General features: G+C 26.9%; 1 protein-coding gene across 1 annotated transcript in view; it reads right to left on the reverse strand.

Annotated features, from left to right (window-relative positions):
• Window positions 1-17,496, reverse strand: part of LOC111633640 (calcium-binding mitochondrial carrier protein SCaMC-3-like) — an 88,615-nt gene that overhangs the window by 62,339 nt on the left and 8,780 nt on the right. Inside the window, exons 3-4 of the mRNA XM_023378245.1 lie at window positions 8,784-8,871; window positions 1,083-1,194 (exon numbers count right to left, since the gene is read on the reverse strand). Of these exons, the coding sequence (XP_023234013.1) occupies window positions 1,083-1,194; window positions 8,784-8,871 (200 nt within the window). The remainder of the gene's footprint in view (window positions 1-1,082; window positions 1,195-8,783; window positions 8,872-17,496) is intronic.

A 17,496-nucleotide genomic window follows, 5' to 3' on the forward strand; every position in this document is an offset into this window, starting at 1 on the left:
TATTTGTATTATATATATATATATAAATTTTGATTTTGCTACATTGTATATAAGTATACTCACATTTGATGAAGACTATACATTAAATATATTTTTTTCTTTTTGTATTTTTTATTACACTATTTTTTTATTGGTTTTTTCCCAAGACCCTTTCTAAGGATAACTTAAATCTATAAATAATTTTTTATAAAATAAATCTTTTTTCATTTCTTAATAAAATTAAATTTTTAAAACCTACTCATTCTAAAAGAGAAATTTTAATTTTAAAAAAAGTCCAAAACTTTTCCTATATGTATATTCTAAACACATTTATTTGTTACTAATTTATCATTTAAGGCCTACTCACATTTTTCTTTTTACAGTGATCTATTGATCTTTATATAATCATGCAAATTTTTTCCTTCTACATCTTCAGAAGTAATTTTAGAAAAAAAATCTTCATAAAATAGCTTATATTTCTCTTCACTTTGGTCTTCCTGCAGTCCAACTTTACATTCAATTTATGACTCCAAAAAGCGTATGCAACAGCATTGGTCCAATTTCTAAGTGAGCCCAGGGTGTCCCAAAATGGGGAGAGAAAATGAAAATAATACAGAGTTTACAATGTATAAAAAATTCAGAACAGACAAAGCTGTTGAAATTTATAAGGTGCAAAAAGTTTGCAATTAATAACAAAGACAAACTAAATTTGCCACAATTGTGGCAAGCATTGATAGCCTTAGAATAAAAAAATTAAAGATTATAATGTTCAATGTGTTTAATTTTTAGAAATGTTTGTTTTAAAATATTTTTAATTCTTAATATAAATAAAATTAAGTCATTAAAGTGTAGAATGCTCTGCATTTCAAATGTTTAACTTGGTTTGAATTTATATAAAAAAGTTTGTTTCTAATCAAATTTGCAAGCATAACTTCTATCTAAATTTAATTCTTCTTGGTGAATGATAATTAAAAATACAGAATTATTATTAAAAAAACAAAAAATTACCATCATCATGATAATCAGACATTAATAAAAATCTAAATCTTATAATTAAACTTATCTTAAAATATTCATTAGAATAAATTATACTTTTAACTTACTGTAGCATGCCTCCAGTATTTAATAATATCACGAAGTTCAGAACTAGGATGAAATAAAAGATAATCTCGCCATTCATCAAATGTGATTGTCAAATTTCCATCTTTATCCATTCTACAAAATAAAACAATGCAAATAATGATAAAACAGATTTTAATTAAGACAATACAACATAAAAAGAATATATATTCTGTATTATTAATAAAAATTGTAATGAGGATTGATTGTTACATAGAAATTTGACTGTATATATATGTTACCAGCCAAACCCAATTTCAGGCCAAACTAGTTGGACAAAATGATTTAGAATTATTACTTAAGTCAGGCCTGGCAGACCCAAATTTTTTTGCAGACCACTTTGATCACATGTAACATTACAATGGGCAAACATGCTTTTAAAAAAGTAAAACAAATACAAAATGAATAAGATTTCATTGTTATACTAAGAGTTCGTACTCGCACTTGCGCATTATAACAATGACACCTGCAAATTTTCATTTATTTAATTGTTTTGCTATACACATAATGGGAAAGAAAAGTTTTAATAGATATATAATGTTGCTTAGCGTGCCACACAATTTAATGTGACAGGCCGCGGGTTGGCCAGATCTGATTTAAGTATATTAATGGTTAAAATAAAATTAAAAGGCAATCAATTAGATGAACAATACTTATTCAAACACAGTCTACTTAATTATAAAAAACGGTATTGATTAGCAGTGACACAACACTTGTACAAAACTATAAAATAAAAATAAGCTAATCAGTACAGTAGAGTGTCGTTTATCCGAAAGAATTCCAGTCGGCAAATTTAAATTTTCGCTAGTGCTGTGGCGCTGCAATCTTTGGCTATATCTTGGGCTACTCCAATATTTTTTTTGTTGATGTGTGTGTTTTAGCTGGCAGCACTCACACTTTTGTGTGGTGTTTTTCCCAAGGACTGTGTGTCATGCTGAATTGAACATTTTTGATACTAGATTAACTTCTAAAGTATAATTTTTTTTTTCAATATATATATTTTGTTTGTAAAAAATAAAGAAATAACTTTTAATGATACAATTGTCACGATTATTATTTTAAAAATTTTACATTAGGCTTAACATCGACGAAAATTCAACGCAAAGCGACAGGCAACGGAGAAAAATTTCAACATGAGATAGGTTAATATATTTTTTTGTACATAATCGTTTATCCAAACAACCCCAGTCCCCAATTGATTCGGATAAACGACACTCTGCTGTACTTATCAGTTTGTATTTTTTTTTTATTAAGCCATGCACTTTTGAACGTAATTAATTTTCAGAAATATTTTCAAAAATTCAAACAAAATAACTTTTAAAGTCAAACTAAAATTAAAAATGAACTTGTTTGTGTTTCTTAGTGTAACATATAAAATAGTTAATCTTTTATTTATTTTTACAGGGTGGGTTAAAGTGTACCTAGGTAACACCAATGGCAGCACTTCAGACTGTTCATGCTCCTGGTAGACTCCTCCCGGAGGGGAGCCTCTGGCAGGCCACCCATTGTTTAATGTCACTAGTTATTGATTCACAGTAGTTCTTGAACAAAAGAAAAAAAAAAGGAAACGCTTACTAAAAATGTAGTTATCCTAACCAAACCAACTTAACCGAAGCACTGCCATTGGGGTTACCTAGGTACACTTTAACAACCGGGTGTACTGTGGTGGCATTTCGAATTACACAAAATTTTTTTTACACTGACACCTATTTGTAGTACATAAATCAGTTCAGCCTAGGTCTAACTAGTTAAGCCTAAAGTATTTAGGCCAAACTAGATTATCCTAGGCTAAACCAGTATATCATAACATGCGTAGGATAAACTAGTTTGGCCTGAAATTGGGTTTGGCCAGTAACATATATATAACAATCAATCCTCATTACAATTTTTATATATATATACATATACATAAAATAAATAAAAGCTATTTGTATCATATATATGATACAAATAGCTTTTATTTATTCATGGTTGCTAAATTCTGAAAAAAATTTGCTACAGAGAAATATTGTTATACAGAAATAACACTTTTTGGTAATTATAATAATAATGAAATATAAACTTACAAGTTAGTTTAACTACATTTTCATTTAAAAAATTTGTAATTTTTTTGTTGAACAGAACAATTAAAAAATGTTCTCTTTGTAATATCCTTCATTCTTATTAAGAACATTAAAACTGTTTCATCTACATCATTGGCTAACTTCAAAACTGATTTATGATTTTTTTTATTATGGTTGATAACTATTCACAGGAATTCCAAACTTTGCTACAATGTCTTTCTTTTTTGAGCCTTTATCAACTTTCTGCAGCATTAATGCTTAAACAATTTTGCTTCAACATTTTTGTACTATAGTATAGAACCCCCTCTCTCAAACCTGAAGTTAAAATAGAGTTGAAATGCAACTTTCCAATTTTAAATGTTAATTCAATTTTAATGTTTCTGAGAACTCTAATAGACAAATTTAGGAAAAAGTTTCTTTGAACTTTACTTAGCATTCAGTATTGTATAACATTATAGTCTGATAATTTGACAATTGTTTGGCTTTATTTCAGCATTCTGCAAAGTGCACAGATAACAACATATGACCACTACCATTTAATATCCATGAGTATTTAGTCTCAGTTCTTTCTGTTATCTTTGTTTAACAAGAACTTCTTTTGTCTTCTACAAAGTAAATATCAGTGACTGAAATGAAATACAATCATATTTTAAAGCTTTTGGAAATTTTGAAAAAATATATTGAATAAATAAATCATCTAATATTTATTTAAAAAACTGTTTTATTAAAACTACTTTTGATTAAAAAAAATATGTATACAGTACAGTACAATCTCAGTAATCCAAAATATATGGGACCAGAACAGTGTTGGATTAAGGAGATTTCCGGATTATTGGAAGTAAGGCGAATTCAACAGTTAAACAAATTTTTTCTTTCCAAATGATTATTTTCATATTATTATTACACTGTATTAATCAAATTATATATAGCAGTGGTTTCTAAAGTGGGCACTACCATCCCTGGAGGGCAGTGAGTAAATCTAGAGGGCAAAAAGAAGCAAAGGGCAGGAGGCACTGGAGGCAGGGTCGTGACCAAATGATGACCATAGGTGAAGGTTCTGGTCACTGACAATCCCTTTCCTCTGTTAAAACAGGTAAGAAAAAAAACATTGTTCTCCACATCTGGAAACCATTAAATACAATGTACTGTACAGCAAGGACAAAAGCTTTTCTAACAATATTTCCAAGGTTTTTTCACACAAGGGATAATGGATTGGGGCATTGGGTATAAGTTTATGATACCAACGAGTGGTGGCTTGAAAAAATTTGGGAAACACTGCTTTACAGCATCTCTCAAGCACTGCTTGGATTCCTCACTATGCAAAGAATTTCCTTCAGTATATTTTTGCAGAATATACTGAATGAATCAGAAATCAGATTCCATTACATATTTTTTACTTCTACACAACTTAATAATATGTTTTTTAGAGGGATGTCTGTGTATTGGGGCATTTGGAGCAAATGCTCCCTCTTTTTGTCTGGATTGCCTTTTTTCTTCTATCCCCAAGGGACCACAAATCCCAATATCAACAAAACAGAAAATTTATGACTTCTAGCCTACTCTGCAAATATAATAGAAACTAAAGAATTATATTTGTCCATTATTCCTTGCAATCTCATCATAGTTTATGAAAACCACATTCCTTGTTTTCAAGGTCAAGTTAGCTCTGAGTGCAACCAGCACCACTTTGTGGGAATGCTGATCTGATGTTGAATCTTAGGATTTGAAGCTTCTTGCATATTTATGATGTCTTTTTTATAGCTTGTGTACCGTACATCCCCTTTTTATAGTTTTTGGGCACTGCTGGTTTTACTGCTTGATGACCAACAGGAAAATGTGACTTGAATGTTACTGTTGGCATTTACTGTAACCCACAAGAGTGAATGAGCTTCAGCTGGTAGATTTCCAGTGAAAAAGCCTGTGGATGAAAAACAAGAAACTAACAAGTAAAGATGTGTCAAGAAGTGTGCAAGACCATTTTAATCCATGAATGAATGCAGTGTTTACTGGGGCCTTGGACTTTAAGGATGCTTCAAAATGACATTAATATGATAATACATCCTGTACATTTGTTTATAATGTATGATCTAAGAGAAGTGTGTGTAAATATTTGGCAGGGTTGTAGAGATGTTAATTTTGAATAGAAAACACTAGTGCCATTTTTGATTAGAAGCATTCAAAAGACCATGATGTCATTTCCTGTTTAGTGAAAATCACATATCTGCAGATTTAACTCTTTCATGTCATTAAACAAGAGTTTTATTTCTTCATATTTATTTTCAGATATGGTGGTATTGGTATATTTGAAATATAACAAACATGAATACATGAGGAAATGGTCCATAATGTTAACAATAAAAAAAACAAAAAAAGCCATGCCCATTTTCATAACAGACTTGTCTTTTTTGTCCATACACAATAATGTTCTGAAGCTTATTCACTACTGTAACACAGTATATGTATTTTTAATTCCAACTTTTTGTAATCTGCTTTAATTTGTTTTATAAGCTTTAAACATAATAACAATAATAATAATAATTATAATGATACAGTAAAATAATAAAATAATTATGTTACAAATAAATTTAAAAAAAAAAAATTGAGGTTTGAGCCTATGTATCACTCTAATGCTTGGTGTCGTGCCCATTTGGCTATTACTGCTGACAGGAAACATGAAATTTCCAAAGCCTTATAAGCTAAACAGTCAATTTTCAGAGGCCCATTTTGTTTCTGAAAATTGTCTGTTTAGAGGAGGTCCAGAAATGCTTGAGTGTTGGCCTATTATTTGGACAAGGAACTGTTTGTGTTAATGGCTACATGCTCATCAAGTTTTGTTTGAATTGGAGACTGAATGGCTAATTCTCTCCCTGTATGTCTGGAAGGTCCGTGGGAAACATTCTTTCATTAAAAATCCCATTGTCATATATTTGGAAAGGGCTGTTTAAGGATAATATCCAATGTTGGAATATTAAAAGCTTTCAAGACATTTCAATTCCTTTCACAAATTTGTCAAGTCAGTCCCATGCTAATTTTGGCCACCTCTCTGCTTCTGGTTTTTGTCAAGAAGGTGGTTGTATTGTGGGTAAAATGATGTCAGGGAAGATAAGACAACCCACAAAGAAATCAATGAGAGGATGTTGGAAGTGCAAACTGTTTTGGAAAAATATTGTAAAACAATAGTGTAATATGCCATATCATTATACTGGATAGCATGCTCAGAACAATTGGAAAGAGAGAGAAGCAAAATATATTAAATGATCACTTTTTCAGCCCCAGTATTTAAAGGTAAGACATTAAATGAGTTATGTTTTTATGAAACATTTACAGTAATGCAGTAGACAATTCAACCTGAGCATAGGGGAAGTACTCATTCTATACTCTCAACACATTTTTTTTGTCTCTTGTATACATGTAGGCTATACAATTTGTCTGAAAATGACTTTTTTGGGAGAATGTATTATCATGTTTCATTGATAATACATTGATGCATTTTGTATTTAAAATGAATGAACTATAACAAAATACAAAAAGATTTTTAAAAAATTAATAAATATATAATAAATTTTCTTTCATTTAAATAAAAAAAACTGAAGTAAATTTAAAATGTGGGAGTCGGAGTTGACACATTTTTTCCCGACTCCACAGCCCCGATTGCAACTAAATTTATAAATACAGTTAACAGCATTAAGTACTGTACACTGTGATATTTGCAAAATTTTCCATTAATATAAAATTACATTAAGATAACATAATTTCATAGGTGTCATTTTATGCAAATACCAGAAAGGGTTCAAACATTGAAATTAAAAAAAACCCTAAAATTTAAATTATATCATTGTTTTTGTTAAATCATTTAGATTTCAGAAAAGTAAATTATGCATTTTAGTTTAAAAATTCATAAAATACTTATTAAAAAAGGACTACTTAAAAATGCTACTTAAAAAGTATTTAAAAATAGCAAACATTTTGAATATGTAACTTGAAGTACTGTGGGTGATCGGTTAAACAGACTGAGAATAAATCGGACAACAAAGACTTTCACGAAAGATTTTTATGTTCAGACAACAAACAAATGTTCGGATAATGAACACCTCACAGAACAAACACAAGTGACACTGCATTTAAGATTTGTAAAACTATATTTTAATGGCATCTATGCATGGTTTATGGAATGAGACTTTCACAGTTGTATACATAACCCTTTCTGCACTAGTTAATTTCGGTTCTCTGAATTTTTTTAAGTGCTTTTTCTGAACTTTCTATGTAAAAAACTGATAATATTATGGGGCCTAAAAAGAGTGGAGTGTCAAGAACTGTGTTCACTATAGAAACTAAGCAAGAGATAATAGCCAAGGTAGATAGTGGGCAGAAGATGTCTGATATTATAAACAGATGATTTCAACAGCTCTACAGTAAATAAATTCTTAGCTAAGAATGATATAATCAAAAAGACTTGATCTGATAAAGAAGTAACGAAAATTGCATCTGAGTAACAAAGATGTGCCATCCATGCAAAAATGGAGAAATTCCTTTTAGTTTATTATTACATATAAATAATCACAGTATGAAAGTATATAATTTTTTATTTATTTTTTGGGGTCTGTAAAATGAATTAATCAAATTTCCACAAAAATCTATGGTAAATCAATAATCAGTTAACAAACAATTCAGATAGTGAACATAGTCTTGGAATGGATTATGTTTGTTAACCAATCACCCACTGTATTTTCTTTTTCTTTTTTATAATTTTCTCTGACGATTGACATTCTGTTCTTGGAAATTTTGAGAATTTGTTCAAACTGTTTAGCTTGACTTTTATGTTTCTAGGTTATATAATTATTGCATTTCAAATAAATTTAATTTACTTTACTAATGGATGCTTTCTTGTTATGGTCTTATTGTAACAAATATCAATGTAATTAAATTTATTTAAAATAATTCAAATTAAATATAAGTCCTACTCAAATTTTTGCTTTAAATTCTATGATGATCCCTGACCCTCATATCCCTTAAACAAAATAAAACAGTATTTGACTTACTATGCACATATACTATTGCTTCTTCAACTTTTTAATTAGTTATTTTTTATAATTGCTGAATTATTAAAATTAAAATAAAATGTTATATTAAAGTACTTTATCCTGTTATTAAGCCACAACCATAAATCTTCATGGCTCTGAAAAAAGCCATTATTTATTTACTATTCATTAACAAATCTGTTAAAAAAGTTTGTATAATCAATTTACAATATCTTATGAACTCTACTTTTTTGGAAAATACAACAACATTTTTTTACGATAATATAGGATTTTTTTAATACTTAATGTAAAAAATTTAATGTTTATATTGTTAAACAGGCAACAAAACACTTCCTTAGTAAACATACAAATTAAATTTCAAACTTTTTCAATATAAAGAATTTTTAAATCCAACAAAAATAATTATTTTTGGTTTTAATAATATACGTACTACAATAGTTATGCTGATATATAATATACAGTACATGCAATTTAGTTGATTTTTTTAAATTAATAAAATTATCTGCATCTATTAAATTTATTTTGAATAATTTTGTTTTAAATTCATCTATATTTAATTAATTATCAATCAAATTTTTCTTACCGTTTTAATAATTTTAATGCTTCTTGTTCCTCAATTAATATACCTAATCTTTCAAATGCATTCATTATTTCATTCTTGTCAATTTTTCCTAAAAGTATTTTATTAAATCATTAACTTTAATAAACTTAAAAATCTAAAGTAACAAATTTTATAATTAAAAATTTTTAAAAGTCTACAATATCTTCACCAATACCAAATTTTCCATTGGAAGTCAAATTATTACTATATTTTGTGATGGAGTAAATAGGTTAAGTTTTAAAAATTAAAGATTTTAATAGTAGACTGAATCAACAATTTATAATAATAAATTAGAAAAGATACTATTTTATGTTAAAAACAGTTAAGGAACTAAAATGCAAAAATGTAAGCATAATTATATATAATAAAAACACAATAATATACATATATAAACAAAACAGAATTTCAAAATTATTAAAATTAATTCTACTTGTTTATAAATTTACTACAAGATGGCAGTATCATCTGTGTTTAAACAAATTACTAAATGTTTTTTAAAAAATTGCCGGGACATATTTACTTTTACAAAAAAAATATATTTCTTGAGACTAAACAGGATGAAACAATTTCATTCAGTCCCTTCAATTTTAAAATGTATTTTTTAATTTTATCATTGTGCCACCGCTAGAGGACTATTTTAACTTTTTTGCATTAGATTGTGGATGAGTAGCCTACAATAAAAGGTTGACTCCACCGTATAATTGTTATTACCTCAACAGTGAGTGAAGAGACCGAATGAAATTGACTCATCCTGTATGTATATTCTCAAGAAATATATATTTTTTTGTAAAGTACTAAATGATTTCACATTAATTAAAGTATAAATACAACTGGCAAATTCTGGTTATTTGACTGAACTGTAATCAATACTTGGACACCATGATACCAAAACTTGGCATCTAAATATGGCTGTAATACTGAATGATTTAATATAACAATTGCCTCAAAAAATATCCAAAATAATAATAAATTCAACATTAATTATTTCAGCATTTGAAAATGATATATTCATAACCAAAATGTTGATAAAATTTGTTGCAAAAAGTAATCATACATTCTAAACTAATCATGCTAAATATGATTGAAATTCTATACTTTTTAAGAAATATATTTTTCAACATTTAAAAATTTATAAACTAGAAGCTCTGAACAATTTTGTAACAATAAAGACTTCATTATTGACAATTTGGCTTTAAATAGTAGAAGTGGTATTTGTAAATTACTGGCAAACAATTTTTAATAATTATTCATTTATTTGTTATTATTATTTTGTGTGTTTTTAAATAAATGTGTTAAAACACATTTAAAAGATAAAAAAAGTTTATGTTAAACTATGGAAGTTTTTAATATTAGCCATTACAGCATAACCAGAAAACAATTATAGAAGATAATGTTAATCATTTTTCAACAAGGTTTATTACCATTATTATCAGCGAAGCTTATAATATTTGGCACCATCATGATAAAGTAAAGTGCTAAATGTAAGATTACAAAAATTAATTTAATTAGAAATGCTTAAACTAAGGATTGAAAAGTTGAAAACAGTCTTCAATTAAAAGCATACAGTAAATAGTAATATTTTTTATTGGAGGTACAGTATTTCATTAATACAATAGCACATACAGTACCTGCCTGTATTAGATATAAATAAAACATTTTTGACATACTTTAATAGAAATAGTTTATCAATAGTTTCTAATGCCTGACTTTCTTCAACCAATAAGATGCAAGCCAAATTCATAGCCAATCATAGAAAAGCAGCAATAATTGCAACTAAGTACTGTATTTCAAGGGATGCTTTGACTACAATTTATACTATCAAAATGTAGTCACAAAGCTTACTCTTGGCAAAGATTTGAGTTGTAGCTGAAATTGATGGATTTTATGGCCACATGTCCCTATGCTCTGTTCAAACTCAGTAGCAAGCAAACTTTTCTGTTTTTTTTTTTCTTCTCTTTCTTTTGTAAATAATAATTTTTAAATATGTATATTTCAGATGTTAAAGAAATGTTTTTAGTCACATAAATGCATTAAAAAGTAAAAAATAAATCTTCAGCTTTCATAGTATTCTTGTTATTATACAATCAAAAATGCACAGGGCACTCAGAGAAACCATAAAAATTGATAGAAAGTATGAGCTTCACTACTCAAAAACCTTATAATATGCAGCCATAAAGTATGAGTATCCCATGCTTTTATTTTTGATTGCATAATAACAAGAATACTATGAGAGCTGAAAAAATTTATATTTTACATTTTAATGCATTTATGTGAATAAAAAATTCTTAAAAAATATTAAAAATAATTTTTAATTATATATTTTTTAGTTTTATATTTGAAACACTGACTTATTGAAATTCTTCTTGGTCTAACATTTAATTGGGAAGTGGATGAAAAATTAAGGTACAAGATTATATAGACTTTTGCATGACTTAAACAGTACTCACAATTTATTAAACTACATGTTGCATCATCTATTATCAGATTTTATTCCACTGTTATTGAGATCATTTCAGTACACTGTAGCAAATAAAATACAGAAAAGTACTAATGAAAATATTGTAATTACAAAATAATTATGATGCAGGCCAATTACATCTCAAGAATGAGTCACAAATTAGATCACCTTTTTATTTGTTAATAATTTAAAACTTTTTTGCATTTTTATAATTACATTTAAATTATACTTTCATCTGACACACATAAAATTAAAAAATATTTAATAAAAATAATTAATTAAAACTTCTTGTTATATATTAAAGATCATTAATTATATTTATTTTAATTTAAATTATAAAATAAAGTTTATTAATTTTTATAATTAGTAATTAAATATGATAAATCGAGTGTTTACCGTGTTTATAATTTTAACAGACTGATTGGGGAAGGAATGTTCACTATTACCAAAAGTTTATTAAATTGAATGTGTTTTAAAAATGTGTATTAGTAATGAATTTAGAAGTGCAAGATGTGTAAATATGTTATGATGCATAAGTATGAATAAAGTAATATAATGTACACCGAGTAATTTAAACTCATTGACTCTGACCACTATTCCAACCTTTTATCATGCTCTATTCACAAATAGAAGTTTTAAATATTCCTATAAGAAAGAAATTTTTTGCCTATTAAATCAAGGGTTTACTATAATTATTATTTTGTGATTAGGAAATTAGTTGATGTGATAAATTTATCATACCAAAGTTACTAAAATGACAGTTTTTTTCTTTCCTTAAAATAATTTAAGGAAAGAAAAAACAAATCAAATGCAATAATTAAGCGGTGTGTCAAGACCAAGCCTTAGTAGTAATGTCAAAAATAATGAATGACTACATCCATTTTTAATGACGTCACTGCTTTAAAAAAAATTGCATCAGATAAAATTTATCTTGCTTACTTTTTCTCATTCAATATCAAAATTAAATATTCCTTTAAATTATAATTAACATTCTTGCCAAAACTTAGCATTAACTGATATTTATTTACATGATTTAATTGTAAATATTTTATTCATAATTATTGTTAGAAAATTCTTTTGAATTTTTGTTTTATTTGCAAAATTTAATACAAAAGAAAAAAACAAATTTCATAATTCACATTTATTCTGAATTTCTAATTATTACGAAATTAATTAAAAACAAAAACATTACATAATATTTTTTTTTTTATAAATGAAGTATTGTATTAACAATTCATATTGTCCTTTTGTTTTTTAAATTTATTTTGTTTTATTAAAATTCTATTTATTTTAAGGAAATTATATCAAATATTTTATTTGTCAAATTCTTATCTTTAAAATGGTAATTAAATGCAATTGCTATTTTGTTAGATCAAAAAACTAAATATCTTATATAAATTATCTTAATAATTGAAGAGTTTGGTGAAAAAAATAGCATATTATTACATTAGGAAGTTTGGGATAAAGGAGGATGTGTTTCAATTCATCAACACTTTAAGTAATATGGATTCCATGGGACATTCAACTAAGCTGTGAAAGTTTCTTAAAAGATGGGTTAATGCTATACAAATCTAAATTTGTTAATGAAACTTCTTTTTTATAGTTTTACCAGATATCTGTTTTTCCCTCAAGCTCCTCAATTTATATCATCTCAATGTATTGTGAACTTTAACTTTAATAATAATATAATTAAATTTTGATAATATTAAAACAACTTATTGGATAAATTCCAATTTTATCAGAATTAAATAATCATTTTTTATATTATTCAGAATGTTTTAATTTACTATATTTTTTTAGTTGTAATTAAAACTCAAAAATCAAAACTCAATTGTGCTGATGTGCTGGTAAACCAGCACATAGCACAATTAAAATATTCTTGTTCTTATGCACAATTAAAATTATAAATAGTATTTTACTTCAACACACAAGTATACTTATGACATCATTTCTGAATTTATATATATTGTATCATCATCATCATTCCTAATAAAACTGTTTCATTATAATACAAACCTCTTCAATCATTAAATCATTCATAATGATAATAAGTATCTCAAAACAAGTTTTGTAGGTGTGATCTTATGTTATATTTAAAAGTCAGATACAAAAATTATATACTTGATTTTAATTCTAAGTAAATCACTACAAATAAAAATTATAAGATTTTGTTAATAAGAATATAGAATAATAAAGAATATAGAGTATCTACTCTATATTCTTTATTATTAACAAATCATTCTTGATGATATTTAATAAATATAATAAAAATGTTTGAAAATAATATTTTTAAAATTTAAATTAATTGATATAAACTTGTAAAACACTAATAAGTGTAGAAATATTATTGTTTATTGTCTTATCACTTATGTATGTGCTGTATGTACAAACACACATGCACACACATGCACAAATACAATAAAGACTTCAGCCGTACATGAGGTGTTTAGCCAGCAGAAAAGAGGGTAAGGGAAAGGAGGAGAAGAAGGAGGGAGAGGAGATAGATAGATAAAGAAAGGTAGGATTCCTCTGAACAGCATACATATGGCTACAGTACCCTCTATATTGATGTTGGTGTGCAGTTTTTAGGCTGCAAGGCCATAGTCCTAATGAAACTGAACGTGAGTGCAAATCTTAATACTACTTAACAGTTAGACAGACAGTGCGAAAAAACTAACAAACATAATGACAAACTAGACGAGACAAAAGACAAACATGCAAGACCCAAATTTTTATTTTTTAAACATTAACTTAATCACTAACTAAACTAACCTACCACAACCTAGGACAGGGATGGCAAATCTTTTTGTGTTCGCATGCCATACTGTAAGCATATTTAGCTTTAAAGATGTTTATGCATGCCAAAGTTTCAGACTTCAAATAATGATATTTAAAAAAAATTAAACGAATACGCTTTAATTAGAATAAATGTAAAAAAGCTGATTGAAAAAAGGATGATCAGGTGATAAATCGAAAAGATGATTGAAGACAGAAATCGTATGATACATTACGTGCCAGATAATTTCCCCTTGCGTTCTACTTTGGGCACGCGTGCCATAGGTTCGCCACCCCTGACCTAGGACAAACACACACATACAGTACAATCTTAGCAATCCAACAAATATGGGGACAATGTTGGATTAAGGAGATTGCTAGATGAATTCAATGACAGAAACAATTTGACGGTGCAGAATCAACTGTTAATGACAGCAAAATACAAGTTGAACTACTGATCAAAACATCTGAGCATGTTGCCATTGCTGGTAATCAGCATGCCAAGCTTGCCAAGTTGGTGGATTTCCATTAAAATTAGTGGGTGGTAGTGTATTTTTAGTAGGAAATTTCAAGGAACTGATTTTATATCTATGTAGTATTATATTATAAGATACCTTTTTTGTACCTTAATTCAGCAGCATAAGATGACAAACTTAATAATCTTTAAAATCATGTCCAAGCTCAGCAACATGCCATATTTAGTTGGAAAGTGTTAAAATTTAGTAAGAACTGGAGTTGGAACTAGTGGAAAGCTTGTCTAGAACTTGGAAATAGTGCCAGTAATACCCAAGTCAACTAGTTTTGGATTACTGAATGTGTCAAATGAACAATGGCTGGATACCAAGATTGTGTGTGCATACACACAGATGCACTCTGTATATATTTGATATGATAACAAGTGAATATATTAAAAATAGCTTAATATTAAAATAAATATTTTTACATTTATACTATTCTTTCCCATTATTAAGAGAAATAGGTTTATTAAAGAAATGGATAATTTTTTTCCAATCAATAACTAACAAGCACAATTAAAAGCTACTGTTAATATTTTAGTTAAACCAGAATGTTTTCTTTTTTCAAAGTATTGTCATCTTCTGAGCTTTTTTGTTGATCATGATCAGAAATATCAGCATCTTCATTCTTTTATTTTTATCATAATTTTCTATGGATGGCAAAATAAAAATATATTACAGTAGAGCATCATTTATCCGAAAGAATTCCAGTTGGCAAATTTAAATTTTTGCTAGTGCTATGGCACTGTAATCTTTAGCTATATCTTGGGCTACTCCAATATTTTTTTTTGTTGATGTGTGTTTTTTAGCTGGCAGCACTGGCAGTTTTGTGTGGTGTTTTTCTGAGGACTGTGTCCGGCTGAATCAAACGTTTTTGATACTAGATTAACTTCTAAAGTATAATTTTTTTTTTGTTTTTGTATTTTTCAATATATTTATTTTGTTTGTAAAAAAAAAAAGAAATAATTTTTAATGATACAATAGCCACGATTATTTTTTTAAAAAGTTTACATAGGCTTAAGATCGACGAAAATTCAACGCAAAGTGACATGCAACGGAGAAAAATTTCAACACGGGATAGGTTAATATATTTTTTCGTACATAATCGGTTATCCGAAAAATAAGTTATCCGAACAACACCAATCCCCAATTGATTCGGATAAATGATGCTCTACTGTAATTGAAAATTTGTTCTAGCAGTTCACGTTTGTTCAGTCGAGTACTGACTTTTTTTTTTTTTTTTTTCAGAATTTGTGCTCAAATACCAAATTGTTCCAATTGGGAACAATTCAAGTATCAAGATACTGCTTTATTTCATTTATCATTTTTACAAATGATTATTTACCTATGATTAAAAAATGTTTAATAACACTTACCTAAACATGTTTAAATAAACTTTTCTAATTATGAACATTAATCTATAAGAAGAAAAACCAGTGACAATCTTAAGGCTAAAGTCTGAAACAATTACGACACCTGGTTGATAGGAAAGTTAATGCAAGGAAGAAAAAACTTGCACTATCAGTTTTCATTAAAGCAAGCCTTATGAAAAACACAAACAGAACAAATTGAAAATTTCAAAGTACTATATATAAAATCCATGGGCAAATTTGAGACATGTGTGCTTACTTGAATAAACAAAATATTGAATAATTAGGTTTACACTTAAAAATTGTGAAAACTTGTATGGAGGATTTCCAAAACTGCATTAGAGAGAAACCAGAAGTTGTGTTGTGTGGGGGATATCCCCAATTTTCAAACCATGTTGTACAAGAGATACCCGTATATGTAAAAAAATATACATATCTTAGCATTCAGAAATATTTTAATCACTGCCAGACTATTGAAAAGGTATAAATTTCTGTATTTCTGTCATTTCTAGATGAAAAATTATATAAAATAAAATGAAAACTTAAAATTATTTACTTCAGTTTTACTTGAAATTATTTGTAATTAGTATGTTGAATTTTTAGTCATTCTAAACTCAACAATTTCATTACATTTGTGTTATATCTTATACAACAAAAGATTTAAATAATAAAAGATAAAGATTTAATTTCTAATTTTTATCTATTAAATTTTCTTTGTATACTTGTTAACCTCTATAAGTTTACTAAAGTAAATTAACACTAGAAGATGGTATTTTTAACTTTGTGTCAGTAACTAAAAATTTTTAAAAATGCATATTCATTATTAGATTCTCAAAATCATATTTCTAACAGCAAATACAATAAAAAAAAGTAGCATAATTGTTTATACATAATATATCTTACTTCTTGGCAATGCCATTAGATGCTTTCTTTACTATGTATATTTTACATTATATTAATAATTGGATATTGTATATTTATAAACAGATATTATTCTTTAAAATAATCTTTTTTAATAAATAATAACTTTTAAAATGAAGGAGAAAACAATACATTTAAAAATAAAAGTTAACTTTATCTGTCAAACAGATAATCCAAATAATAAATTTTAAAATCTAGAATTACAATATTGTTCAAAAATGTACTTTGTACAATTTCATAGAAAATTTATCTTAAAACAGTAATAATAATAATAATATAGTTAGTATTATTTATTATATTATTGATGTTAGTAATAAATTTTATAAATCTGGTCTACAGGACAAAAAATAGTCCATGTTTCAAACTGCAATAGATCATATTTCAGATAATATATAAACTGTCAAAAATGTTCACTCTTGTTTCATTTTTGTTTAAATTAGGATGCAGACAGATACAGGTAAGAATAAAACAACAGGTAATTAAATGCAGAATGAATTTACTTTCAATGCTTTTTACTTAGGTAAATTATAATCAATTTAATGAAACATTTAAAATGACTGTATTACATATTCTAAATTCAATATTCATTTTGATTAATTTTTCTTATAATGTAGGAATTATTAGACATTATTCAACAGTTTAATAGATTGAATATA

The sequence above is a fragment of the Centruroides sculpturatus genome, unplaced genomic scaffold, assembly GCF_000671375.1.
Source record: "Centruroides sculpturatus isolate CEXI.00-Female unplaced genomic scaffold, Cexi_2.0 scaffold837, whole genome shotgun sequence".
In the NCBI taxonomy this organism is placed as follows: Eukaryota; Metazoa; Arthropoda; class Arachnida; order Scorpiones; family Buthidae; genus Centruroides; species Centruroides sculpturatus.